We start from the raw sequence: 27,137 nt of genomic DNA on the forward strand, positions 1-27,137 counted from the left end.
TTTTCTTTTTCAGATTTTTAATGTATTTATTTGAGAGCAAGAACATGAGCAGAGGGGGCGCAGAGGGAAAAGCAGACTTCTCACTGAACAGGGAGCCCCATGCAGGGCTCACTCAATCCTGGGACCCCGAGATCATGAACTGAGCCAAAGGCAGACACTTAACCAGCTGAGCACCCACGTGCCTCTTCTGTTTTTTAGATCAAAGAAAAACTACTTCTTGCTAAAAATTGTTATAAAGTGGTCAGGCTGACTAAATAAGGAACAGCACTCAGACCAGTTAAGTCTTCCTAAGACTAAAGAGGGAGAATGTTCCAGGTAACTACTGTCTAAAGAGGGGCTTGAATTCCTTGTGAAGAACAAAAACCTGCCAGCCACCCCCTCCCAACCCACACCCTTTCTAGATCCTTCCATGAAATTTGCAGGCTGCAATAAATACATACAGCAACTACAGATGGGTAAAGGGCGTATTGTACAACTAGGGTTACAAAATATTTAAGGAAACCCACATTGTGAATGACTTTTAATACTCAAGGAAATTGAATTTGCAGAGCAAGAAGAATGTAATTTAGAAATTACACATATTCAATATATTTTAGAGGGATTAGAGGCCAGTTCATAAAGGATTAGTTAGTTATCTCTGGTTCTAATTTCATCGATTTATATTTAAAATTACCATATAGATGGACTAATAAACTGTAGATACAGCTGAAGATCAGATTAGCAATCTGAACGATTGAGCTATGTAGTTCTTGTAGAACACTGCATTGAGGGCACAAAGAATTGGGGTAGATGGGGTACCTGGGTGGCTCAGTCGATTAAGTAGCTGCCTTCAGCTCAGGTCATGATCCCAGGTTCCTGGGATTGAGCCCCACGTCGGGCTCCTTGCTCTGTGGGGAGCCTGCTTCGCTTTCTCCTCCTGCCTGCTTGCTGCTACCCCCACTTGTGCTCTCTCTCCAGTCTGTCCACTCAGCTACATTTCCAGTACCCTAATTCAGAGCACCTATCTTCTAACTGATCTCCCCAAAACATTTTTACTTTTATATCTGTTTGCCACAAAATTTGGTAATCTTTTTAAAATTAAAAATTGGATAATGTCACTCCCCTACTTATAATTCTACAGTGACTTTCTCTTATAGTCAGTTAAAACTAAATTTAAGGTTACATTTGATCTGACCGCGAATTAATTCTCTGAATATAGGCGCATTCTGCTTTAGATACATTCTGTTCTATTTCTTGACTGTGTTAAGATTGTTTCTTTGGGGCCTTGCTGTTTCCTCTTCTGGAATGTTCTTCATCTGCTCTTTCTTATCATTAGTTATCAGTTCAGGTGATAGAAGAGAGGCCTTCCATAACATTGGTGTCTATAGAGATATCTGTCCCTTTCCCTGTTCCCCACTTACTCTTTTTAATATTGCCACATTTTAATTTGTTAGAACCTATCACCTGCTAAGATTTTATTATTTATCTTTTTCCCTCTGCTAGAATATTGATTCCGTGAGGGGAGAGACCTTACCTTCGTTGTTCACTATTATCCTTATCGACGAGAATAATACCTTGGGTTTGATAGGTGTTCAGTAAATATTTGTTTGGAACAAATATGGGAAATTTCTTTTAAAAATAATTTTATTTAATTAATTTTAAAATTGAACATGCAGTGTTATATTAGTTTCAGGTGTACAATATGATTCAACAATTTTATACTCAGTGCTTGTTATAAGTATATTTTTAATCCCTTTATCTATTTACCTATCCCCCCACCCACCTCCCATCTGGCAAACGCCAGCTTATTTGCTGTACTTCAGAGTCCATATTTTGGTGTCTTTTTTGTTATTTGTTTTGTTTCTTAAATTCCACATATCAGTGAAATTGTATAGTATTTATCTTTCTCTGACTTACTTCACTTTCCATTATAGCCTTAAAGTACATCCATATCGTTGCAATGGCAAGATCTCATTCTTTTTTATGACTGAGTTGTATTCCATTGTATGTATGTACCACATCTTGATCCATTCATTTATGGATAGAAACTTAGATTGCTTCCATATCTTGGATATTGTAAAAATGCTGCAGTAAACATAAAGGTGAATATATCTTTTTGAATTCATGTTTTCCTTTTCTTTGAGTAAATATCCAGTGGTAGAATTAATGGATAGTTCTATTTTTAGTTTTTTGAGGAACCTCCATTCTGTTTTCCACAGCAGCTGCACCGACTTGCATTTCCACTAACTGTGCATGAAGGTCCCTTTTTCTCTACATCCTTGACAACACTTGTAATTTTTTGTCCTTTTAAATTTAGCTATCCTGACAAGTATGAAGTATACCTCATTGTGGTTTTGATTTGCATTCCCCTGATGACGTTGCACATCTTTTTATGTCTGTTGGGCATCTGTATGCTTTCTTTGGAAAAATATCTTCTTAGGTCTTCTGCCCATTTTAAAATTAGATTTTTGTGTTTTTTGGTATTGAGTTGATATGAGGCACTTATTGGATATATCATTTGCAAAAATATCTTCTCCCATTCACTAGGTTATCTTTTTATTTTGTTGATTGTTTCCTTTGCTGTGCAAAAGCTTTTTATTTTTGGTATAGTCCCAGTAGTTTATTTTTTTATTTTTTTATTTATTATTTTTTTATAATTTTTTATTTTTTATAAACATATATTTTTATCCCCAGGGGTACAGGTCTGTGAATCACCAGGTTTACACACGTCACAGCACTCACCAAAGCACATACCCTCCCCAATGTCCATAATCCCACCCCCTTCTCCCAAACCCCCTCCCCCCAGCAACCCTCAGTTTGTTTTGTGAGATTAAGAGTCACTTATGGTTTGTCTCCAGTAGTTTATTTTTGCCTTTGTTTCCCTTGTGTGAGGAGACGACTCCAAAACAGTGTTGGTAAGGATTGGACATTGGTTCAAGAGATTACTGCCTATCTTTTCTTTTAGGGGTTTTTGTGGTTCCATGACTCATACTTAGATCTTTAATCCATTTTGAGTTTAGTTTTGTGTATGGTGTAAAAAAGTGGTACAGTTTTCTCAATACTATTTATTGAAGAAACTCTCTTTTTTCCATTGTATATTCTTGCCCCCTTTGTCACAGATTAATTGACCATATAAGTATAGGTGTATTTCTGGGTTTTTTGTTCTGTTCCATTGATCTGTTTTTATGCCAGTACCTCCCATACTGTTTTGATTAGTACAGCTTTGTAGTATATTTTGAAATCTGGGATTATGATACCTTCACCTTAGCTCTTTCTCAAAATTTTTTTGCCTATTTAGGGTCTTTTGTGATTCCATACAGATTTTAAATTCTTTGTCTTAGTTCTGTGAAAAATGCTATTGTTATTTTGATACAGATTGCATTGAATCTGTAGCTTGCTTTGGGTAGTACGGAAGTTTTAGCAATGTGGATTCTTTAAAAAAAAAAAAAGAGTTTATTTATTTATTTGACAGAGATCACAAGTAGGCAGAGAGGCAGGCAGAGAGGAGGAAGCAGGCTCCCCGCTGAGCAGAGAGGCTGATGCGAGGCTCAATCCCAGGACCCTGGGATTATGACCTGAGCTGAAGGCAGAGGTTTAAACCAGGGGCCCCAATGTGGATTCTTTGAAGCCATGAGCATGTAGTACCTTTCCATTTGTTTGTGTCATCTTCTGTTTGTTTCATCAGTGTTTTTTAGTTTTTGGGGTATGGATCTTTCATCTCCTTAGTTAAATTTATTACTGGGTATCTTACTCTTTTTGGTGCAATTGTAAATGAGATTATTGTTTAATTTCTCTTTCTGCTATCTCATTATTAGTGAATAGAAATGCAACTGATTTCTGTGTATTTTGTATCCTGTGAATTTATTGAATTCATTTTTCAGTTCTAGCTGTCTTTGGGGTTTTCTATATATAGTATCATGTCATCTGCAAATAGTAAAAGTTTTACTTCTTCTTTACCAATCTGGATGCCTTTTATATCTTATTCTTGTCTGATTGCTGTGGCTAGGACTTTGATTCCTGGGTTGAATAACAGTGGTGAGAGTGGACATCCTTGTCTTGTTCCTGATCTTAGAGGAATAGCTCTCAGTTCTTCACCATGGGTGTGATGCTAGCTGTTAATTTTTCATATATGGTCTTTATTATATTCTGGTATGTTCCCACTAAATCCTCTTTGTTGAGAGTTTTTATTGTGACAGATGCTGGATTTTGTCAAATTCTTTTTCATTTATTGAGATGATCTTATGGTTTTGTCTTTTCTCTTATTAACATGATGTATGATGTTGATTTATTTGTGTATATTGAACCACCCTTTCTTCCTTGGAATAAATCCCATTGATTATGGTGAATTATTTTTGTCATATTGTTGGATTCAGTTGGCTAATATTTAGTTGAGGATTTTTGCATCTATGTTCATGAAAGATATTGGCCTGTAGTTTTCCTTTTACTTAGTGCCTTCCTCTGGTTTTGGTGTCAGGGTAGTGCTGGAACTCATAGAATGAATTTTGAAGCTTCCTCTTTTTTTTTTTTCCTAATAATTTGAAAAGAATAGGTATTAACTTATTAACTCTTTAAATGCTTGGTAGAATTTACCTATAAAGCCATCTGGTCCTGGACTTATATTTTTTGGGAGTTGTGGTGTTTTGTTTTTTTGTTTTTTTTTTTTTTGTTTTAAAATTACTGATTCAATTTTGTTGCTAGTAATTGATCTGTTCAGATTTTCTATTTTTTCCTAATTTAGTTTTGGAAAACTGTTTGTTTCTAGAAATTTATCCATTTCTTTCATATTGTCCAATTTGTTGGCATATAACTTTCATAATCTCTTATGAAAGTTTAAATGCTTTTGTATTTCTGAAGGGTTGATGTTATTTCTCCTGCTTCATTTCTGATTTTATTTATTTGAGTCTCTCTTTTTTTTCTTGCTGAATCTTACTGAAGGCATATTAATTTTCTTGATCTTTTCAAAGAACTAGCTCCTGGTTTCATTGATCTGTTTTACTGTTAAGTCTCTGTTTCATTTATTTCTGCTGTAATCTCTATTATTGCTTTCTTTCTGTGGGCATTGGGCTTTGTTTGTTCTTTTTCTAGCTCCTTTAAATGTTAGGTTGTTTACTTGAATTTTTCTTGTTGAGATAAGCCTGTGTTGCTATAAACTTTCCCATTAGAATAGCTTTTGTTGCCTCCTGAAGATTTTGGGCTGTTATGTTTTCATTTTCTCTGTGTATTTTTTTAATTTCCTCTTTGATTTCTTGGTTGATTTCTTTGCTTCATTGTTTAGTAGTTTATTATTTATCCTCATGTATTTGTGTTCTTTCCAGATTTTTTCTTTTGATTTCTAGTTTTATACTATTGTGGTTTAAAAAGATGGATGCCATGATTTCAATCTTTTCCAATTTATTGGGACTTACATTGTGGTCTAATGTTTATTTGATCTGTTCCAGAGACTGTCCCAAATCCCTTTGAAAGGAAGGTGTAAACTGCTGGTTTTGGATTGAATGTTCTGAATATATCTAATTTATTGTTCAAAGCCATTCTTCCTTTGTTGATTTTTCTGTCTTGATAATATATCCATTACTGTAAGTGGGTATCTCCTAATATTATTGTAGTACTGGTAATTTCTTCCTTTCTGTTTGTAATAGTAGTTTCATATATGTAGGTATTCCCATGTTGGGTGCATAAATATATACAATTGTTACATCCTTTTGTTAGGTAGTTCTCTTTATCATTATGTAGTGTCCTTTGTCTTTTTTTTAGTCTTTATTGCATAGTCTGTTTTGCCAGATAGAAATTGTGCTTTCCCAGTTTTGTTTTTACCTTCAGTTTGCATGGTACATGTCTTTCCATCTCTTCATTGTCAATCTGCATGTCTTTCAGTCTGAAATGAAGTCTCTTATAGACAGCATATATATGGGTCTTGCTTTTTTATCCATTCAGTCACCTTCTTGTCTTACTGTCTTTTGATTGCAGTATTTAGTCCATTTACATTTAAAGTGATTATTCATAAGTATATACTTAATACGATTTTGTTCTTGTTTTAGGGTTTTTTTGTTTTGTTTTGTTTTGTTTTGTTTTTTTCAGTTCTTCTCTTGCTTTTTCCTCTGTGGTTTGGTGGATTTTGTTAGTGTTATGCTTGGATACCTTTCTCTTTGTTTTCTTATGTATCTATTAAAGGTTTTTTTTCCCCTAATTTGTTACCATTATGTTCATATAGAACATCCTATATAGTCTAAATTCATATAGAACATCCTATGTAGTCTATGTATTGGTGGTCACTTAAGTTTTGAACCCATTCTAAAAGCACGGAATTTTTTCTATGTGCCTCTTCCCACTTCCCTGCCAGTTTATGTATATCATGTCATACTTATACTTCTTTGAATCTCCTGATTGATTTTTATAGTTATAATTTATTTTACTGCCTTTGTGCTTTAACCTCCATACTGGTGTTGTAAGTGATTAGTCTACTTTTATTATATGTTTGCATTTTATTTTATTATATCTGTGAAATTTTTTCCTTCCATAATTTTCTTACACTAAATTGTTGCCTGTTCTTTCTACTCTTCTTTAAAGAATTCCCTTTAATGTTTTTTTGTTTGGTTTGGTTTGGTTTGGTAAGCCTAGTTTAGTGGTGATGAACTCCTTTAACTTTTGTTTGTCTGGGAAGGTCATTATCTCTCTTTATATTCTGAATGATTGCCTCACTGAACACCAAGAGTGTTCTTGGTTGAGTGTTTTATCCTTTTAGGGCTTTGAATATATCTTGCCACTGCATTCTAGCCTGCAAAGTTTCTGTTTTAAAATCAACTGTTAGGCTTATGTGGTTTCCCTTGTGTATGACTGTTTTCTTTTCTCTTGCTGTTTTTAAAATTTTCTCTTTATCACTTGTTTTTGTCATTTTAACTAGTATATGTGTTGGTGTGGACCTCCTTGGGTAAATTTTGTGGGGGGGCTCACCATGCTTCCTGGGTCTGGATATCTGTTCCCTCCCTGGAACAGGGAAATTTTCAGCAATAATTTCTTCAAATAAGTTTTCTGTTGCTTTCTGTCTTTTGAGATCCCTAAGAAGTGAACATTACTGTGCTTGATGATATTGTTGAGTTCCCTGACCCTATTTTCATTTTTTATTATTCTTTTTACTTTTTGCTGTTCAGCTTGGTTGCTTTCCATTACTCTGTCTTCCACATCACTGCTTAGTTGTTCTGCCTCTTCTCTTCTGCTGTCAATTTGTTCTAGTGTATTTTGAATTTCAGTTACTGAATTTTCCATCTCTGACTGGTTCTTTTTTATATTTTCTATCTCTTTGTTGAAGGTCTTACTGAGATCCTCCACTTTTTTCTCAAGGCCAGTGAGTATCTTTATGACCATTACTTTGAATCCCTTATCAGGCATATTGCTTCTATCTCCATTTCATTTAGCTCTCTTGCTGTGATTTTTGTCCTGTTCTTTCATTTTTGCCATATTAGTTTGTCTCCTCATTTTGTCTAACTCTGTGTTTGTTTCTTTGTATTAGGGAAATCAGCTCCATCTCCTGATCTTAAAAGTAGTGGCCTTATGAAGAGGTTTTGTGGTGTGTTGTAGCACAGTGTCCTCTGTTCATTGGAACCAGGCACTTCAGGGATGTCTCCTGTGTAGCTATGTGGGTCCTACTGTGTGACTGGATTGCATTTACCTTTAGTCTAGTTGGCTGCAAGGGTCCATTTTTAGCTATTTGGGGTGCTTTGGTCAGGGTTTGGTCCCTGTGCTTTTAGGGGGTTTGTAGTAGGTTAGCAGTCAGATTGGATGCCTGCCCTTAGTCAGTGTGCTCTGGGACTGCAGGCATACTGAGCTGCGGGGCACTATGTCTGCACTGCCAGTTATAAGGTTTGGCTGCTGGGACTGTGGCTACACTGGTTTGTATGGTTATATTCCCTTCTCCCCAGGACAGGAGTCATTTTGGAGTGGTACTGGTCCCTGCTGGGGTTGCTTGCATGGTGTTTGGGGAAGATGTGGCTTTGGAGGCATGCCTGCTGAGTGGGTCAGGTTGGATGTGGTACCTCTGCAAGGGAAGGCAGAGGTGGGACTTGGTGTGAGCAATATGTGTAGAGAATGTTTGTGGTGGTTCCACAAGTATCTGGCTATAAAGGGGGGGGGGTGCCATGGTAAAAGAACGGCACTGGCTAGCACTTTTGTTCTTGAAGTCTCCTAAAGATTCCTGCACATCTAGCACAAAATGTGAGCTACCCCAGGCACTTTCCAAACTGCTTCTGCCTTGCAGTGTCTCTGCAGAAGTATTTGCTATGCTGGCTCTTTGAGGGTGGGGACTCAGTTTTCTGTTATCCTCCAGCTCTCCTGAAGCTGATCCAGCTGATTTAAAAATACCTGGAGTTAGGGTCTGCTGATTTTAAAACTTTGGAAGTTAAGCCCCACTGGTTTTCAAAGCCAGATGTTATGGGGACTCATCTTTCCAGTGTGGGTTCTCCATACCTGTGGTACCTGCTGTGGATTCTGCTCCTCTCCCTCCTTGGTGCTTTGGTATCCCTCCTGTGTGAGGTTAGTCTCACAGAGGTTTGGTTCCTAAATGCATTTCTGCCCCTTCTGCCCCTCCTGTACTTCTCAGTGTGGCCTTCTCTACGATTGACTGTTAAATCTCATGTGCCAGTTTTTGAGTCTTTTCCAGAGTTAGTTGCACTGTGTGTTCATGAGCTTAGGATCTTACTGCTCTGCCATCTTCTCAGAAGTCCAAATATGACAGATCCCTTTTTAAACCCCAGGAAGCTCTTCATCTCAAAATGGAAGAGAGGAGTGTGGCGTCTACCTTTTGGGGCTGTTTTTTAAACCATTTGGATCTTAGTGTTCTTTTGGGGGGAATGGTGGTTACTGCTTTTTAAATTTTAATTCCAGTATAGTTCATATATAGTGTTCATTTCAGTTGTACAATGTAATGATTCAGTAATTTTATGTATTCCTCAGCACTCATCATAAGTGTATTCTTTAATACCCATCACCTATTTTATCTATCTTCCCACTCACCCCTCTGGTAACCATCTCTTTGTTCTGTGTGGCTAAGAGTCTGTTTTTTTGGTTTGTGTCTTTTTTCCCCCCCCTTTGTTTTGTTTCCTAAATTCACTATAGGTGGAAATCATATAGTATTTGTCTTTGTCTGACTTAATTATTTCTCTTAACATTATATACTATTGCTCCATCCATGTTACTGCAAATGGCAAGACTGCATTCTTTTTATGGCTGAATAATATTCCAGTGTGTGTGTGTATACACCACATCTTCATCCTTTCATCCATCCATGGGCTGCTTCCGTTATTGGCTATTGTAAATAATGCTGTGGTAAACATAGGGGTGGTCTTATTTTTTGGATTAGTGCTTTCATATTCTTTGGGTGAGTACCCAATAGTATAGTTAACTGGGTCATAGGGTAGTTTGTTTTTAATTATTGAGGAACCTCCGTACTGTTTTCTACAGTTGCTGTTCCAGTTTGCATTTCTGCCACTAATGCATGAGGATTTCTTTTTTTCTCCACATCCTCATTAACACCTCTTTTCTTGTGTTGTTGATTTTAACCATTCTGACAGATGTGAGGTATTATCTCATTGTGATTTTGATTTGCCTTTTTCTGATGATGAGTCATGTCAAGCATCTTTTCATGTGTCTTGTTGGCCATCTGTATGTCCTCTTTGAAGAAGTATCTGTTCAAGTTTTCTGTCCACTTTTAAATTTTTTAAAGATTATTTTTTTGTTGTTAAGTTGTATTCTTTATTTATTTTGGATACTGAGGTATGTCATTTGCAAATACCTTTTCTCATTCAGTAGGTTGTCTTTTAGTTTTGTGGATAGTTTCCTTTGCTGTGCAGAAGCTTTTTATTTTGGTGTAGTCCTGATAGTTTATTTTTGCTTTTGTTTTCCTTGCCTCAGAAGACATACCTAGAAAAATGTTGCTCTGGCCCATGTTAGAGAGATTATTGCCAATGCTCTTGTCTAGGATTTTTATGGTTTCATGTCTCACATTTAGGTTTTTAGTCTGTTTTGAGTTTATTTTTGTATATGGTGTAACAAACTGGTCCAGTTTCCTTCTTTTGCATATAGCCAAATTATGAATGTTAGTATTGTTATTTGCAGAATCATAGTAGTAGACTCATTGAGCTCTGATCTTCCAGCTTCCTTCCAGTTTCAGAATTTCATGAATTCTAAGTATTTTGTAGCATTTCTGATAAATTTTTAATTACTGAGACTTAAATGTTTTTAATATTTGCAAAATATTTCTCTACTGGCTTTTTAAAAGATGTTATTTAAAAATAACTTCCTGTGGATTACAGTCCTATTATAACAGAATATATGCATTCTTAAAATTAATTATACTATATAGAATTGTTCAATAAAAGGAGAAAAGTCAGTATTGCAGTGGTCAGAAACTTTGTTACATGTACAAAAAGACAAAAAAAACCCAGCAGTTTTACACATGCTAAATGATTAAGAAATACTAAGTACTACAATAAATAAGGTACTGAATAATGCTTGAGGTTTGCCTGTTAAAATGGGCTTCAGAAGGACTGCCTCTTGGAAGATTTTGAGAAGTGTGATACAAGGCAGGTTATCTGCAATCTGGTGGAAATTTCAACACTAGATGTAGACATGTGTGGTTTTTCATGTGCAGCAAACTGAGGCAGCTGGTAGAAGTTAGAAGTGTATACTGTTTGTGTATTTCTACATTGCTTGGTTCAGTTTTTTTTTAGCTCATTTCAAATGGTTGCCTTTTTCTGTGTTTACCTAGTGAATGCTTGTCCCAGAGGAGAAATTGCACCTAAGCAAATGCAAAATCCACATGATGCTTAGATAGTTGCCTAATACATTAATCTCTCAGGAAAAAATTTTGTTGCAAAACAACCATTATAGCAGAGCTGGCTATAATTTTAGCCTTGAAAAAGTTGCACGGATAGTACACACAGTGTTTTTATATGCCTCACCCAGTTCCTCTAAATGTTCAGATTTTGTATAACCATAATATAATGATCAAAACCAGGAACTTGACATTGATGCTGTCATGTTAACTAACCTTAGAGCCTCTTCAGATTTTGTCATTTTCTCATTCTTTTCTTGTTCCAGGATCAGACAGACTCAGGATCCCATATTTCATTTACTTGTCATGTTTCCTTCATCTTCTTTCATCTTCTGTCATCTCTCACAGTTCTTTATTCTTTCTTTGTCTTTCCTGATCTTGACACTTCAGAGAACACCTGGACAATTATTTTGTGGATTATCCCTCCTAATTTGGATTTGTCTGATATTCATGGTTAGATTGAGATTATGCGTTTTTGTCAAGAAAACCACAGAAGGGATGTTGTGTCCTTCTGACTGCATTATATACATGATATCTGAGACATTGGGGTTTTTTTGAGACATTAATTTTTAAGATGTGTTCAGTGTTTCTATTTTTTACTTGTGTAATATATATTTAATACTTTACTGTCACTTGTTTTTAATGTCTTCATTTTCAACAGTACTTTGACTTTTTTTTTTTTTTTTTATAAGCCCTGTGGAAAAGAATTACACTGTTATGGCTATGCTTTTATAGGCTTTGATTATTTTTCTTTGTATAGTTGTACATTTTATAGTATATTTTGATTCCTCAATTATTATTGAGTAGTATATTTCACTTTCTCAGTTGTTGCTATCAATTTGAGAGGGTAATAATCATTTTTGAAATACTAGTGTTATTCTATACTGTCTTTGTGAAATCTTTTTATGTAATTACTATCATTATTTTGTTTCAGTGTCAATAGTAATGGGAATTCCCACAGTGAAGAGAGAAGTGAAATCTTACCTCATAGAAACCCTTCATTCCCTTATTGATAATCTGTATCCTGAAGAGAAGTTGGACTGTGTTATAGTTGTCTTCATAGGAGAGGTAATTATTTGTCATTATTTTTTTTTTTTTACTAAACGTAATGTATAAGAGTTGAAACCACAAATGAATGTTTTAATATGCTTTTATAAGCATGTTTTTAAAAATGTAATGAATAAGTGTTAGATAATACATTTTTTTCTGATAGTTAAATGTAAGTCTAACTTGTTATGTTTTCCTTAACTTGTCTCCTATAGTAACAGTCCAGGAATAGAGATCTCTTGTGAGGAGGATATTATTATATACAATAATCTTTAAGAGCAATGAGTCCCCGTATTTAAATTCAGCTCTCAGACCTGAATTTAGAGTTTTGCACTAATTTTCTTTGGGAGTTTTGAAACCTGAGAAAGGTTTTGCCTGGGTTGGGGTTTTATCGTTTCCTTATTTTCTCTCCCCCCTACTCTGCATTCCCAAGATGCAGCCATTATTATTTTAAAAGTCAAAATATAAGGACCTGGCGATTCACGGACCTGTACCCCTGGGGATAAAAATATATGTTTATAAAAAATAAAAAATTAAAAAAAAATATAAGGATAGGGAACATTTCTTATATTTTACTCTCCTCACAAGATCTAGGGAAAGCATATTAAATATGCTTTTTGGAAATAATGAAGGAAAAAAGCACCTGGAGTAAATATTTTCGTAATTATCATGTAGAATTTCAGAATATGAAAGGATTTAGGACATTTTCTGGTTCTAGCATACTGGTTTGCAACTTTTCTTGGTCTCTCATGTCTTTAAAAAAATATTATTAATGATTTCTTTAATATAAAAGTAAACACATGCATGCCATTTAAAACAATTACAGAAATGTGTAATGAAAATTTACTGGTTACTCCTCCATGTAGATATAACTACTATTGATGTTCTGAAATATATTTTAAGAAATTCTTCCTATGGCTTGTATACATTTATATGTAAATGGGATCATTATATATATTTGTTCATATCATGGACATTTTTCTATGCTAAAAAGAATATCATATCATCATTTTTTGTGATTGCAAAATAATCCATCATATGGTTTTAACATAATTGACTTAGTTTCTGATTGATAGACATAGATTGTTTAAAATTTTTGCTCTTTTTTTTAAAGACTGCACGGTGCATTTCTATAAGTAAATTGTTGGGGACTGGAATATTTACTGATGTGGGATCCATTCCTAAATGTGTAATTGCCTGTTCATAGTCCACATACATCAAAATGTTCACACATGGTCAAAGGCCCTCCAGAAGTTGAGCTAGGTTATTCTTCCAGCTGTCTGAGAGAGACCTGTTCCCATGCTCTGTTAGATAATACTGCTAGATAATATTGGTCTTCAGGGTTTTTTGCCAACTTGATGGGTAAAAAGAAAATATTTCTTTTAATTTGGATTTCTTTACCAAATGGGATTAAATATTGGCTTTTAACCCCTTGTATTTATAGAGTGTATTTGTCAATAGCATATTGTATGTCAGTAGAAATTGGAGTAGTCTCCTTGGTTTATATGTCTTGTGGCCATTTGTATTTATACAAATTTTTGTCAACTAGTAGAAATTGGGACAGTCTCCTTGGAAAGCAATTTGGCAATAGCTGTTCAGATTTAAAGTACTAAATACTCAGTGACCTAACATTCTGCTTCTAAAAATTGAGGTAGTAGAAGCATTTTCAAGTGTGTAAATATATTCAGGCTTATACACACATTTATACAGCTCCTACGTATGCATTAATTAGATGAATAGAGATAATGGTCTTGTGGAACAAACATTTCATGTTGTGAGAGTTGGATTATGGGGTTATGCCACTTTCTCTTGTATACACTTTTGTAAGATTAGAATTTTGAGCATGTACTGATTTTTAATGAGAAAAAAAAAGCCTTAACACCATAAAAGAAAAGAAATTTGTACTTGGGTAAAGGGAAGACTCAGATTTTTTTCTTTTTTTTTTTCTTCCTGTGTAGGGAAATCTCACTACTTCCCTACGGTGTGTTTGTTCCCTGTGTGGCTCTACTTTTTTTTTTTTTTTTTAAGGTTTATTTATTTATTTGAGAGAGATTGAGAGATAGAGATAGTGAGGGAGAGAGCATGAGCAGAGAGGAGAGGGAGAAGCAGGCACCCCGCTGAGCAGGGAGCCTGACATGGGGCTTGATCCCGGGACTCTGGTAGGATCATGCCTCGCAGGCATCCCTGTCTCTTCTTTGACCTAGACACTTCGTGGACACTTTTGGTCAGCAACTGTATGGAACTTTGGCCCACCCCAAGGAATTCTCTGTGACAGCTTCTGGATGTCCTACAGTTGAACTGAATTCTGATGTGATCTACCTGAAGTTGAGGTCAAATCTCACAGATTAAGGGCTCGTTTGCACAGAACTGGCTCCCATGCCCACATGCACGCATACTTCGGAGGCCAGTTGCAAGCCCTGTGTTTCTGACCAACCAGCTATAGGTTGGAGGTTCCAAAGAGCCCTTTCCTTGGGTGTGACTAATTTGTTACAGTGCCTAACAGAACTCTGTGCAATACTTATGTTTACTAATTTATGAAAGGATATGATAAAGGATAGAGATGACAGCCAGATGGAAGGGGTGTGCAGCACAAAGTAAGTAGGAAGGGGTGTGGAGCTTCCATGCTCACCGAGGGCGCCATTCTCCCAGCACCTTTATGTATTCACCAGCATGCAACCTCCCCCACCCTGTCCTTTTGGGTTTTTCTGGAGGCTTCATTACATAGTCATGACTTACTAAATCATTGGCCATTGGTGATTGATTCAGCCTCCTGGTCCTCTACCTTCTCTGGAGGTTGGAGGGGTAGGACCGAAAGTTCCAACACTCTGATCACATGGTTGGCTCTCCTGGCAGCCAGCCCCCATCCTTCATTAGGGTGGTGGGAAGGGATGGGTCCCAAACCACCTCATTAATGTAACAGAAGAACATCTGCTGTGCTTATTATTTGTGAAATTGCCAGGGTTTGGGGAGCTCTGTGCCCGAAATGGGGCAAAGACCAAATATATATTTAATATTACAAATCACAATGCCATAACTTAAAAATAGTTTTCAGTCTATAGGGTCAGATTTGTGTACATAAGAATTCAGGACCCTTCACCTGATCACTAAGATGTAATAACACTGGGTGTGGGGTGGATGACCCATATTCAAGGCCTGAATTCTGCCATTTAACTGCCACTTGAGCCTCGTAAGCTCAGCAGTGTTGCAGGCAGGTGTAGTGAGATCACACACAGGGAGAGGTGTTGCATGCTTACAGTTCAGTGCGACTGCCTGCAGTTTTCTGAAGACCCCCGAATTGCGGTGTTTGTATATGTGTTGATGTAGATTTCAGCATCTGGAAGAAAATCTGTTCTGAGCCACAAAGTTGATTTGAAGAATTGATGGATTTATAGAGTTCACTGAATTGCTTTAGGCAATTGAGAATTATTAATCACTATGTTTGATTCTACCTTGATTAGTAGTTATTAATCTAAGTGTTTGGTAGCCTGAGGCACATTAACACTAGTAACAAATACATATTCTGTGGAGGTGACCACGATCTGTATGTTGCATGGTTTCTGGCTCTAGATCTCTAGCATCTTCCTAAGCCTGCATTTCGAACTGCCTACTTGATAACATTAGTTGAATGTTTTATGAGCAGTTTTTAATCCGTCCATAACTAAGTTAATCTGGTTTTCTCAAACTGCTTCTCCTCCAGGTTTCCCATGTTATTCATGGGAATTCCCATGTTATTCAAATCTTTTTTACCTCACAGAATTAATAGGTCTGTGTTCCAGTTCTTTTACTCTCAGTTTGTCACATAGACCTAGCTTGTCCTCAGTTCTGTTTGTGTTATTCCTTAGCCTGAAGTGTGGCCTCTTCCTTTCTTTCTTAATCATCTTTCAGGTCCCTGCTCATCCCTTTTATGAAACTGTCCTCAGCCTCCTATATGAAATTTGTTTAGGTTAAATAGGTAGAAGTAAACTGATCTTTTGCAAACATTTTTAATGTGTGAATTACCTCTGGTCCACTTTAATGTGTGAGCAAAAAATTAAAAATGAAAAAGAGCTGTAGAAGAAAGCATATAGATGTTAAAATATATCATAGTCTTTTCATGCCTGTTTGACCTCCCATTCTTCATGTTCTTTTTTTCTTGGAGAGGGTCCATGAGACTGCCCCTCTGGGAGAAGAGGAGACACAAAAAAGTAGTTCCTGGCTCTATTTTTGTTCTTTGTTCCTCTCTGGTGATTTCTCCCCTGGGGTCAATTGGGCATAAATGATGAGACATTTATAGAACATGCAAGGTTTTGAGAGTTGACTGTTAATGTACTGTTTGAAAGTTTACTGACTCTATTCTAGAATTGCAGGACTTAAGAGGAATAAATTCCAGTTGCTCTGAAGGATCCATGATATGATCCAAGTGTGATATTCAGATTTTAAGATTGTATCATTCTCACATTTACTTTAACTTAGCACTTTACTTTAAATTATGACCTTTGCATTTTAATGATCTTTTGTCTGTATGTCTCATTATTTGTTATGTATTTTATAGTATTTCTTATACTGTATTATCATTCATATTATTAAAATGTTTTCCTACAGTGTCCTCTGGATTTCAGCAAAATTTGTTTTTCCTGTTCTGTTTTTATATTTAGAGAATTCTCCCATTTTATAAATCTGACTGGGAGGAAGCCGCCCTCCCATTATACAAACTAAAAATGCCAGATAATTGCTTTACCAGTTCAGGCATATGACCTGGGCTCAGCCACTTGGATATTCCTATTCTGGACTTTGAGTGGAGCTTAATTATTTTTTGATAACACAGAATACCCCAAAGAATAAAGAGACAAATTATTAGAAATAATAGGGAAATTTGTCAAGGTGACTGGATGAGATTGATTTATTTTTCTATATACCGGCAAAAAACCCATTTCTTCTAAAAGTATTTTTCTAAAGAAGCAGGGATTCTGGAATATGTCTCAGTCTGGGATTGTGTCATGTTTCCTTATGATTAAATTCAAGTTCCACATTTTTTAGCAAGAACACCATAGAAGTGATATGGTATTCTTTTTCAGAGTCTCCTATTGAGAGGATTTTGACATATCTCATTATCACCATTGTTAACTTGTATCACTTGATTAAGGTGGTGTCTGACAGGTTTCTCTTCTATAAATAAGCTCTTTTTCCAGATGTACTTAGAAGCTATCTTCTGGAGTGACGCTTTGAGATCATGCATATATCCTGTTTCTCTTTAACTTTTCCCAACTAATCATTCTTAATGATTCTTGCCTCTGACAGTTATGTTTGTTGAATGGTGATTTCCTTGTTTCTTCTACATTAATTGGAATTTTGCAAGGAAGAACTATCCTTTTCTTCAATTTTATTTTGTTGGTTATTGATACCAGTGTGAAGTTGTGGATATTATGGTAAATTTTTTACTTTGTTATTAAAATTGTTAAAATTTGGCCACTTGTTGCTCTTTCAATATGCCCCATCATTTTTCCTTATATCCTAGCAGCGTAAGAAGTTCTCAGCTTATTTTGTATTTTCCCTCCCCCAAACCTGGAATCAGCCATGTCCGGAGGGAACCTAGTATCTCTTAATTGGAGAGAAACCAATTAATTGGAGAGAAACAAACCTGTTATCTCTTAATAGGAAATACATGTATGCATATATACACACATCTGTACATCTATACAGGTCTTAAGTCCATTTATCTGTATGTGTTAAAAATCACGAGTTGGGTAATGACACCTTTGATTCCAGTCCAATACTGCAGGGTTCGTTCTAGCCTCCCCTAATTCCTTATTCTTACTAAGTTCCCCATTAGTGGGAAACTTAGCCTCATGATTCACAGTGTATCTGCTTACTTGCTTAATCCCAAATAAGCACCAAGTAGTTTCTGTATTGCTGATCTGTTTAAACCTGTTGGTTAAAGTTCATTTTCTAATTTCTTCAAGAAAGGTCCACATGAGCAGTTCTCCCAGAAGTCCTGGGTGGTCCAAGATGTTATCTTCTGCCTTTATTATTTGCTTGGGTATAGAAGCCCCCAATCACAGTTTCTTTTTTAGGAGGTTGGAGGGGAGTGCTAGTGCTGAAGCCAGCTAGATGACCTTCCACGTTTCTCACTGCTTGCTGTAAGAAACCCATCTTGCCCAGTGGCCCAAATGATTCTTTTTCCATCCTTAAAGCCTAGTGATCTTGCTCTAACACGTCTTGATTTCAACCATTGTGGATCATTTTTCCCTGGCACATAATATGGTCTTTAGGTATATAGAATCAAATCTTACTTGTTTTTTTCAGAAAAGAACTTTTGAATGTTCTTTTTATTGTGAACTTTTAAAGACAAGAAAGTTGAAAGAATTTTACAGTTATATCTGCATATATGACACCTATATTTTACTACTAAAGTTTTAGTATTCATTTATCATATCCCTACCTATCCATCCTTTATCCATCATTAATCCATTGTATTTATATATCTTCTTTCAGGAATTGTCTTCAACCCATTTGCCCATTTAAAAAAAAAAATTGTGTGGTGGTTTTTTGTGTGTTTTGTTTTTGAGTTATCAGAGTTCTTTATATATACTGGATACTTTTACTTTGTCAAATATGGGTGTTTTGTGAGTATTTTCTCCTAATCTGTGGAAGTCTATTCATGTTTTTCACATTTTCTTGGTGAGGAGAAGTTTTTAATTTTGATGAAGTCTAATTAATTTTTTGCTTTCTAATTATTGTTCTCCATGATCTTAAGAAATCTTTGCCTAGCCCCAAATTGTGAAGATTATCTCTTTTGAAAACTTTGTTTTAATTTTTGTGTTAAGTCTGCCATCCGTCTTGGGTTAATTTTTGTTGTGGTGTAACACAGTGTTCACGTTCATTGTTTTCAGGTGGGTGTTCACTTACTCCAGTACCAGTTGTTGAAAACACTTTCCTTTCCCCACTGGATTGCTTTGATGCCTTTGTTGAAAATCCATGACCACGTACATGTGGGTCTTTTTCTGTTCTGTTTCATTGACCTATAGGTTGATCCTTACGCATGTACCTCACTATCTTGATTACTATAACTTTGAATAAGTATTGAAATAAGGTAGTGGATTAAGTCCTCCAATTTTGTTACTAGCAGAATTGATTTAGATTTTTTAGGTCCTTTGCATTTCCATGCACATTTTAGAATCTTCACAATCATTTCTAATATCTAGTGTTGCTTCATAGTAGCAAGTGCTTTAACTGGGTGTTTTTTCTTTTAAATTAGTGGGGAAATGTTTGGTCATGATTTTTCATCTGTTTTGTGGCTATCGATACAGGTTTTTTTTGTTTGTTTTTGTTCATAGGTTTTGCTGAATTTCTCCTTTTTTTCTTATATTTTTTTGTATAGTTGCTGTGCTGGTTCCTTTTTTATGAATCATCGTGGAAGGAAATAGCTTTTTTTTTTTTTTTTCTCCTTTAGGCCACCGGGTTACAAGAGGAGGAGGGGGTAAAGTAGTGTTCCAGACTAGTTGTTTTTTAATCAAAGACTGTCTTTGTAGCTGCTACAGTCAGGCTGCTTCCTACAAATATAGTTGGTCTGTGTAATTCTTCAGGCTACCTCTGATTATTGGAACCACATTGGATTCCTTTAGAGTTTGAGAAATTTGGTTATTAATATTTGTCTTACTGAAAATGGAGTTTGCAGTTTTGTATCTGTTTCTCATTGGTAATGCTGTATAATGTCAGTGCTTCCTAGGCAAACTCTATATAAGTGGCGCAATTTTTTCTAGTTAGTTTAGTGTGCTTTCAGTGAGAGTTCAGTTCCCTGAATGCTTTGAAACTTTTTCCCACCCAAAGCATCTGAAGATTACATTAGCCTCAGAGACAGTAGTCCTCTGTCTGGTTATGTTTTCTCAAGCTCTTATAATTACCTGTTAGTCCTCTTTTCTAAATAAAGGCAGAAGTACAGATACCATTCTAATTATTCTTTCATTCGATGAACATGTATTTATTGAAGTACTAAGGTGAAGAAAGTCCTGGAGGAGATTTTAAAAAAAATCCACTAGACAAGAGATGGTGCTCTTGTAATCTAGCATTACAAAGGGATATTTTTTTCTCTACTTACTTTTGTTGTTCTGCATTTGAGAACAATATATTAATTATACATACCCATGGCTGAAGAGTCCCAGCAGTCTGCGGAGTTTGTTATTCTAAACAGTAGTCTCCTGTCTTCACTCTTCCTAACGCCCCTCTAATTTCCTTCTTTTCCCTTCGCCATTTCCTTCCCGCTGAGACCTTTTCCATCCTCTCACCCAGCTGGTTGGCAGCCAGGCAGACCAGACAGACCTCCCTATAATGCTCTTCAGTTGACATTATTTTTTGATCTTTTCAAAGAACTTTTAGTTTTATTGACTTCATCATTTTTTTATTTTCCTGCTACATTAATTTCCATTCTTTATTACTTCTTCCCTTCTACTTTTAGTTTAGTTTTCTACTGCTTTTAGTTTGGTTTACTCTTTTTCTAGATCTTTAGATTTTTCCAAATTCTTAGGCCCCCCCCCCCCCCTTCTAGATTTTCTAGAATTTTTTCTTGAATTCTTAGGTTATTAGCTGGAGATCTTTTCTAATAGAGTCAATTTCAAGTTTTAAATTTCTCTCTCAGTTCCACATTAGCTGCATCTCATAAATTTTGTTATGTACAAAATACTTTCTAAATCCTCTTGTAATCTGCTCTGACCGTGGATTATTTGGAAATGTATTGTTTAATTTTTACTTATTTGTAGACTTCCTGAATTTCCTTCTGTTGTTTTATTTCTAATTCAGACCTTTTAAATTTACCAATACTTGTTTATAAGCTAGCATATGGTCTATCCTGGACAAGATTCCATGTTGCTTAAAAAGAATGGATTCTGCTATTGTCCAAGAGGTGTGTTTTATAAATGTCTGTTAGATCGAGTTGGTAGTATTGTTCAGATCTTTTTTTTTTTTTATATTGTTCAGATCTTAAATAGACTTGCTGATTATCTGTCTCAGGTTTCTGGTTTTCATTTTAAATTACACATTACTGTGTAAGTGCATCAATAGTGTTTTGGGCCTGTAATTTTTTTAGCAGTTGCATTTTAAGATGTTTACTTAAGCATTTGTTACAGATCATACCCAAGTCAATTAGGAAGAAATGGTACATACATAATATCCTATTAAATTTGCTTATAATTCAACCAGTATTTACCCAAACAGTGGTAAGTACTAGGCATATCTTTGAGTAAAACAAAGCCTCTTTCCAGTGAAACTTACAGAAAATGGTAATAAGTTTTTGAAGAAGAAGAATATTAGAAAGAATATTAATAATAAATAATTTGGGTTTATAGAAAATTTATGCAAATAATACAGAGACTATTCCCTTGACTTAGCTTGCCATAATATTTACCACATATGTAGCCATGACAAAACTATCAAAACTAGGAAACTAACATTAGTATAATACCATTTGCTAAACTGTAGACTTTATTCAAATTAGTTGTTTTTCCACCTATGGTCGTTTTTATGCTTTAGCAAACCAGCCCTAAGTACCGCCTTGCATTTAGTTGTTCTGACTCCTTAGTTGCCTTCTACCCATGACAGCTGGTTGTACTTTCCTTGTCTTTCATGAACTTGGAGATCTTCATTGAGCACACTAGTCAGTTACATTGTAAAATACCTCAGTCTGGATTTGTTTGCTATCTTCTCGTGATTGGACCGTAGTTATGCATTTTTGGTGAGAATAACAGGACTTACCTTTTGAAAGGGTCACGCTGACTTCCTTGGAAAGGAAAGCAAAGAACCTGCTTAGGAAACTATTGTAATAATACAGGTGAGGCTTAGACTAGGATAATTGAAGAGGTGGTGAGAATTTGATCGGAATGAGTTCTGATTGGAAAAGTTTGAGAACTGTTGCTGTAGCATCAACTATTTAGGAGAAGGAAAGGAGGAAAGACTGTGATAGACATATTGGAAATGAAGTGTGTGTATGTTTGTTTATTCTTTTAACAGCTTGACCATTTTACTAGAAACTAGTAAGGCTAGCTGGTATTTATTAGCCTTTCTGATACGTCTGCATTGAATTTAAAGTATCATAAAGCCAAGCATTAGATGGATAGGAATAGCTTCTCCTTTGACCCTAGGGACATAAAATTTATTATGAGCTGCCAGTCCCATTCTAGCCCATGGGGTCCCTTTAGTGCTTTTGATTTGTCACTTGTACACATTAGTTTTCTGGAATTTTCTTTGGTTCCTTGTTATGTAAAGTAACATCTGTTTTAGGCCCTGAAAGAGTTAATAAGGACTGGATTTACTTTTCCTGCTATAAGCAGCTAGAAGGCTGAACAAAATATGATTCCTTTGTTCTCAGACATTGGACAGCAGACTGTGCACAACAGGATTCCCTGAGACAGAAAAATGAATGCAGTGAATACCACAATTTCCCCAACTTTCTGCCTGGAGATGCATTCCAGATCACACTGCACAAGGGCAGTCACAGGGAGAGCAAGGGGAAACTGTAGAACAGAGTTGCAGAAAGGAGACTGCTGCACAGAAAATGAGAGTGCCTTTGGGTCCTTGTTATATTGGGGTGTGTGTGCGCACAGGGTACACTACACAAGTCTGGGGAGAAAAATGATCAGGGGTCTGCAACCTGAATATTGCCATTGCTCATGTACTTTGAGTTCTGATGGGCCTGAATGGCAAGTCCTTGGTAGTCACCCAGGACATTTACTGGAGAATCCAGAGGAGTCAAACTGTCTTTGAAGTGGTCATTCTAGTCCCACCCACCCCACCAAAGCTAAAAAGAGGCCTGTGAGGGGTCAACTGATCCACAGTTGCCTGCCTGCTTAAATCAAGCCCAGTGCTTTAAAAAAAAAAAAAAAATTAAGACACTCAAAAATGCAGGATTTATGATGTCTGTCATCAAATAAAAAAGGGCTATCATGCCAAGAAGAAAAAAATGAACCATAACTAAAAGAAAATTTAGCTGACAAAACAAATCTAGAAGAGATAGAGGTGATAGAATTGGAAGGAAAGGACAACAAAACTATTACAGACGTTTTCAAGTACTTAACACACTGAGGAATGGAATGGAAGATGTATAAAGAATCAAATGGTATAACATAGAGCAAAGGAAAGTACATCTCTGAAACTTAAACTTTACTATATAATCTTAACAGATTAGATACCAAAGGAAAGGATTAGATACCTTTGAATTTAAGAATGACAGTAGAATTTACCCAAAATTAAGAATATAGAGAAAGAGACTGAAAAAGTACAGTGTTACTCACTGCATTTATCTATGGGATAATAGTAACTGCTCTACCATATGAGAGTCCAGATTGGAGAGGAGAAGGAAGGAATAATCACTGAAATTTTTCCTTTTTTTTTTTTTTAAGAAAAGTGTAAATCCTTAGATTTAAGAAGTCCAAAAAAATCCAAGCAGAATAAACAGAAAACCACTGTCAGGTATGTCGTAATCAAATTGCTATAAACAGATAAAGGGCAAGTCTAGAAAGAAGCCTAAGCAAAGATACATTATACACAGAAAAAGAAGAGTAAGAATACTATAGATTCTTGTTAGAAACTGTGCAAGTCCAAGACAATGGAACAATGTCTTTAAAGTGCTAGAGGAAGAGCCTGTTTTGTTTTTTTTTTTTAATTTCTAAATTTTTAGATGAATTGTCTTAGATCTCATCAGTCAACATTACAAAGTATTCATGCTACATACATCCTCATGACACCCAGGTATGTGGGTGTCTGTTAGAGCGGTATACAGATACAGTGTAACCTCTGTCCAGATAACAATGGCATTTTTCTCAGAATTAGCACAAAGAATCAAAGAATCAAAGGGTACCTTGATCCCTTCTACTAGTTGGCAGCCTAAGGGCTGGTCCACACTGAATGTGTGCTTGGCCTTCTGCTACGTCATGGGCTGTAGGCCATTGATTAGTGAGCTTCTGAGTTGTTAGCAAATTCTTCCACAATCTTTGTTTGAGATTTTAAGTGTAATTTCTTTCATTACTCGATAGAGCGAATAAAGAAAAATGTGTAAGGATATAGAAGACTAGTACAATGCTATCAACCTAATGATACAAAGTCTTAAGAGGTTATGCAGGAGGTAACTATCCAACGTGGTGGATATTGTTATTTTTATGACCTCTTTTCTGGAGACTCTTATGGCCTATTGACTAATTCAGACTTTTTAAAAAATTGGATTATAACTGACATACAATATTATGCTAGTTTAAGATGTACAAGATAGCTATTCAGTATGTTTATGTATTTTTAAATGATTACCATGATAGGTCTAGTTACCATCTGTCACCATACAAAGTTGTTACAGTATTATGCATTCTATCCCTATGCTATACATTACATCTTCATAACTTACTTACTTTATAACTGGGAGTTGGTACCTCTTAATCTGCTTCACCTCTTTCACCACCCCCCAACCCTGCAACCACTAGCTCTCCCTATCTAGGAGTCTCTTTTCATTCTGTTTGTAAATTTGTTGTGTCTTTTAGATTCCACATATAAGCGAAATTTTATTGTCTTTGTCTTTGTCTGGCTTATTGACTCTAGGTCCACCTGTGTTATCACCAATGGCAAGATTGCATTCTTTGCTATCGCTGAACAGTAGTCCACTTTGTAGATCACATTTTCTTTGTCCATCAGTGGGCACTTGAGTTGCTTCTGTATCTTGCCTATTGTAAGTAATGCTGCAGTGAACATCAGGATACATAGTATCTTTTCAAATTAGTGCTTTTGTGGTTTTTTTTTTTTTATTGATTAATACCCAGAAGTGGCATTCCTGAACCATATGGTAGCTGTATTTTAATTTTTTTGTGGACCTCCGTACTATTTTGCAGAGGAGGCTGCACTGACTTAATTGCCCACCAACAGGGTACGAGGGTTTCCTTTTCTTCTGCCAACACTTGTTGTTTCTTGTCTTTTTGATAATAGCCGTTCTGACGGTTGGAGTGGTATTTCATTGCTGTTTTGATTTGCATTCCCCCGATAATTGTGATAGGGAGCATCTTTTCTTGTGCCTGTTTGTGTGTCTTCTTTGAAGAAAATGTCTATTCAGATCTTCTGCCCCCATTTAAGTCAGGTTTTTGTTAGAGTTGTATCAGTTCTCCAAGTATTTTGGATAGCCGCCATTACAGGTATCTCCTCCCATTCCGTAGGTTGACTTTTCATTGCATTCCTTTTCTGTAAGTTGTTTCCTTTACTGCGCAATGTACTGTGCAATGTAGGTGGTTTCCTTTACAGGGGAGAGGTAGGGAGTGGCCCTGTGGAGATAAAGCCCGGCTGGCCAGCCCTCTCGAGGTCAGGTGGGCAAGAGCTTTCTTCAGAGGCTTCCCAGCACGGTTTCCTTAGCTGGTACCAGAAAGGTTGGATTCTCTTGGAGAAAAGTGACACCAGTTAACAGGCATTTAAGCAAATATTTTGCTAGTTATGTCAGTTAGCATGCAAAATAAGGATTCCGTGTAATTAGATATTAGATATGGTTCACTTGAGTTCCATACTTTTTATTACATATTACACAATAAATCTGCACTTGCATCCACTCATCTTAGCCCACCTCTTGAACAGCCTGTTGGGGAGAGGGAACTGGTCTTGTTCATCTCTGTATTCCTTTTCCTTTGGCTTGGCAAATCAGTGGCCCTTCACAAATGCTTGTCATATTGCATATCAGGTTGTTGCTTAAACATTAAAATTTGTATAAACCAATTCTGATCATATTCTCCAAACTTAGAGCTGATGAGTGGTAAGGTACTCATTGGTTACACATGTCTGTGAATAATTTATTAAAAGAGAAATCACTGACTAATGTTTAGGTTTATGTGGGAAGAATATGGAGAGGTTTGAGTTACGTGCCCATTTTATCTCCATAGCTGTTAGGAGTTTGAAGGATGTGGTGTTACTGCCGCACTCCTCATTCTTTAAGTGTAATAATAAAAATAGAAATCACTTTCAGTTAACAGAAATTAGAGGTAAAATACTTTTACAGAAAACCCTTTATACAACTTTTTATAGCTTAATAGTTTTGTAATTTCCAGGGTTAAGCTTAATCTTTTTTTTCCGTTTGTTTTTCTCCAGTATTAAGTGTTTTTGGCAGTCTCTATACCCTAGATCATATTTTATGGGTCACTGATTCCTTTGACAATTGAGCATTTTAATATAAGCTGGGAATGTATTTAAAATTGGTAGGGAGTATTAGAACTCTATTTGTATATAATTTATTGATTGAGTGAGTGATTGAGAGAGACTGCACAAGTGGTGGGGATGGGCAGGAGGAGAGGGAGAGGGAATCCCAGCCAGGCTCCACACCCAGCACAGAGCCCAAAGCAGAGCTTGATTCCAGGACCTTGAAATTGTGACCTGAGCTAAAATCAAGAAGTTTAACCAACTGAACCATCCAGGCACCCCTGTTTGTATACAATTTTAAAATATACAGGTCTGATAAGCATTTATTTCTAACTCTGGGTAAAGTGCTTTTGACTTGGGTTCTCATTATCAGGCTAATAATAATGACGATAATAAGAATACAGACAACAACAGCTTTTTATTAGTGGTTTTATCATTAAGTGTCATAGTCTCTAAGGCGTTTTTTCCTCCTGCCTTTTTTTTTTTTTTTTTTTTTTTAATAGTATAGGAAAGGAGGGCTCACGAAAGTGACTTACTTTCACTTAATACAGGCCAAGTAGCTACGGAGACAGATCTTGAACCTAGGTTTTAGGATTGTAAGTGGAGAAATCTTTCCCTATAGCGTGGTGCATCTGTGATTAACTCACTGCTTATAGTTTGGGTGTTTCAGAAGAAGCAAAAATAGTTTCTGTACCATTTTTTCTACCTAATCAGAGACCACTGAACATAATAAAAACTGACCTCTGTTTATTGTATTAGTAAGTACTCCATGATATATTGTAGTGCAATAAAATAGAATACAGAAATGCAAATCCATGTCTCAAAATTAGATGCCATGCTTTCCCTTAATATTGTAATTATTTATTTGAATTCAGTATTAAAAGTTAAAAATTTAAAAACAGTAATGTATGTATAATTTTTTTTCTTTTCCCAGACAGATAGTGATTATGTACACAGTGTTGTAGCCAACTTGGAGAAAGAGTAAGTTCTTAATTATGAAAATGATAATATTTTAGTTACTGTTACTTACTGGCTTTTTGCTAAAAGAAAATGCCTCTTTTATAGTTCATTTCTCTGTGTTTAGTGTTCATTGGGTCACTATCATTGGTCTTTTAAAGTGGGTGGATATACGGTTTTCTGATCATGGACAAAGTGGTATATTTCAGTA

General features: G+C 35.9%; 1 protein-coding gene across 6 annotated transcripts in view; it reads left to right on the forward strand.

The window, feature by feature from the left end:
- MGAT4A (alpha-1,3-mannosyl-glycoprotein 4-beta-N-acetylglucosaminyltransferase A) overlaps positions 1 to 27,137 on the forward strand; it is a 143,083-nt gene that overhangs the window by 83,390 nt on the left and 32,556 nt on the right. For all 6 annotated transcript variants that reach the window (XM_059406153.1, XM_059406151.1, XM_059406156.1 and 3 more), the window contains exons 5-6: positions 11,736 to 11,869; positions 26,904 to 26,950. In XM_059406153.1, the coding sequence (XP_059262136.1) occupies positions 11,736 to 11,869; positions 26,904 to 26,950 (181 nt within the window). The remainder of the gene's footprint in view (positions 1 to 11,735; positions 11,870 to 26,903; positions 26,951 to 27,137) is intronic.

This window comes from Mustela nigripes, chromosome 7 (genome assembly GCF_022355385.1).
Source record: "Mustela nigripes isolate SB6536 chromosome 7, MUSNIG.SB6536, whole genome shotgun sequence".
Lineage (NCBI taxonomy): Eukaryota > Metazoa > Chordata > Mammalia > Carnivora > Mustelidae > Mustela > Mustela nigripes.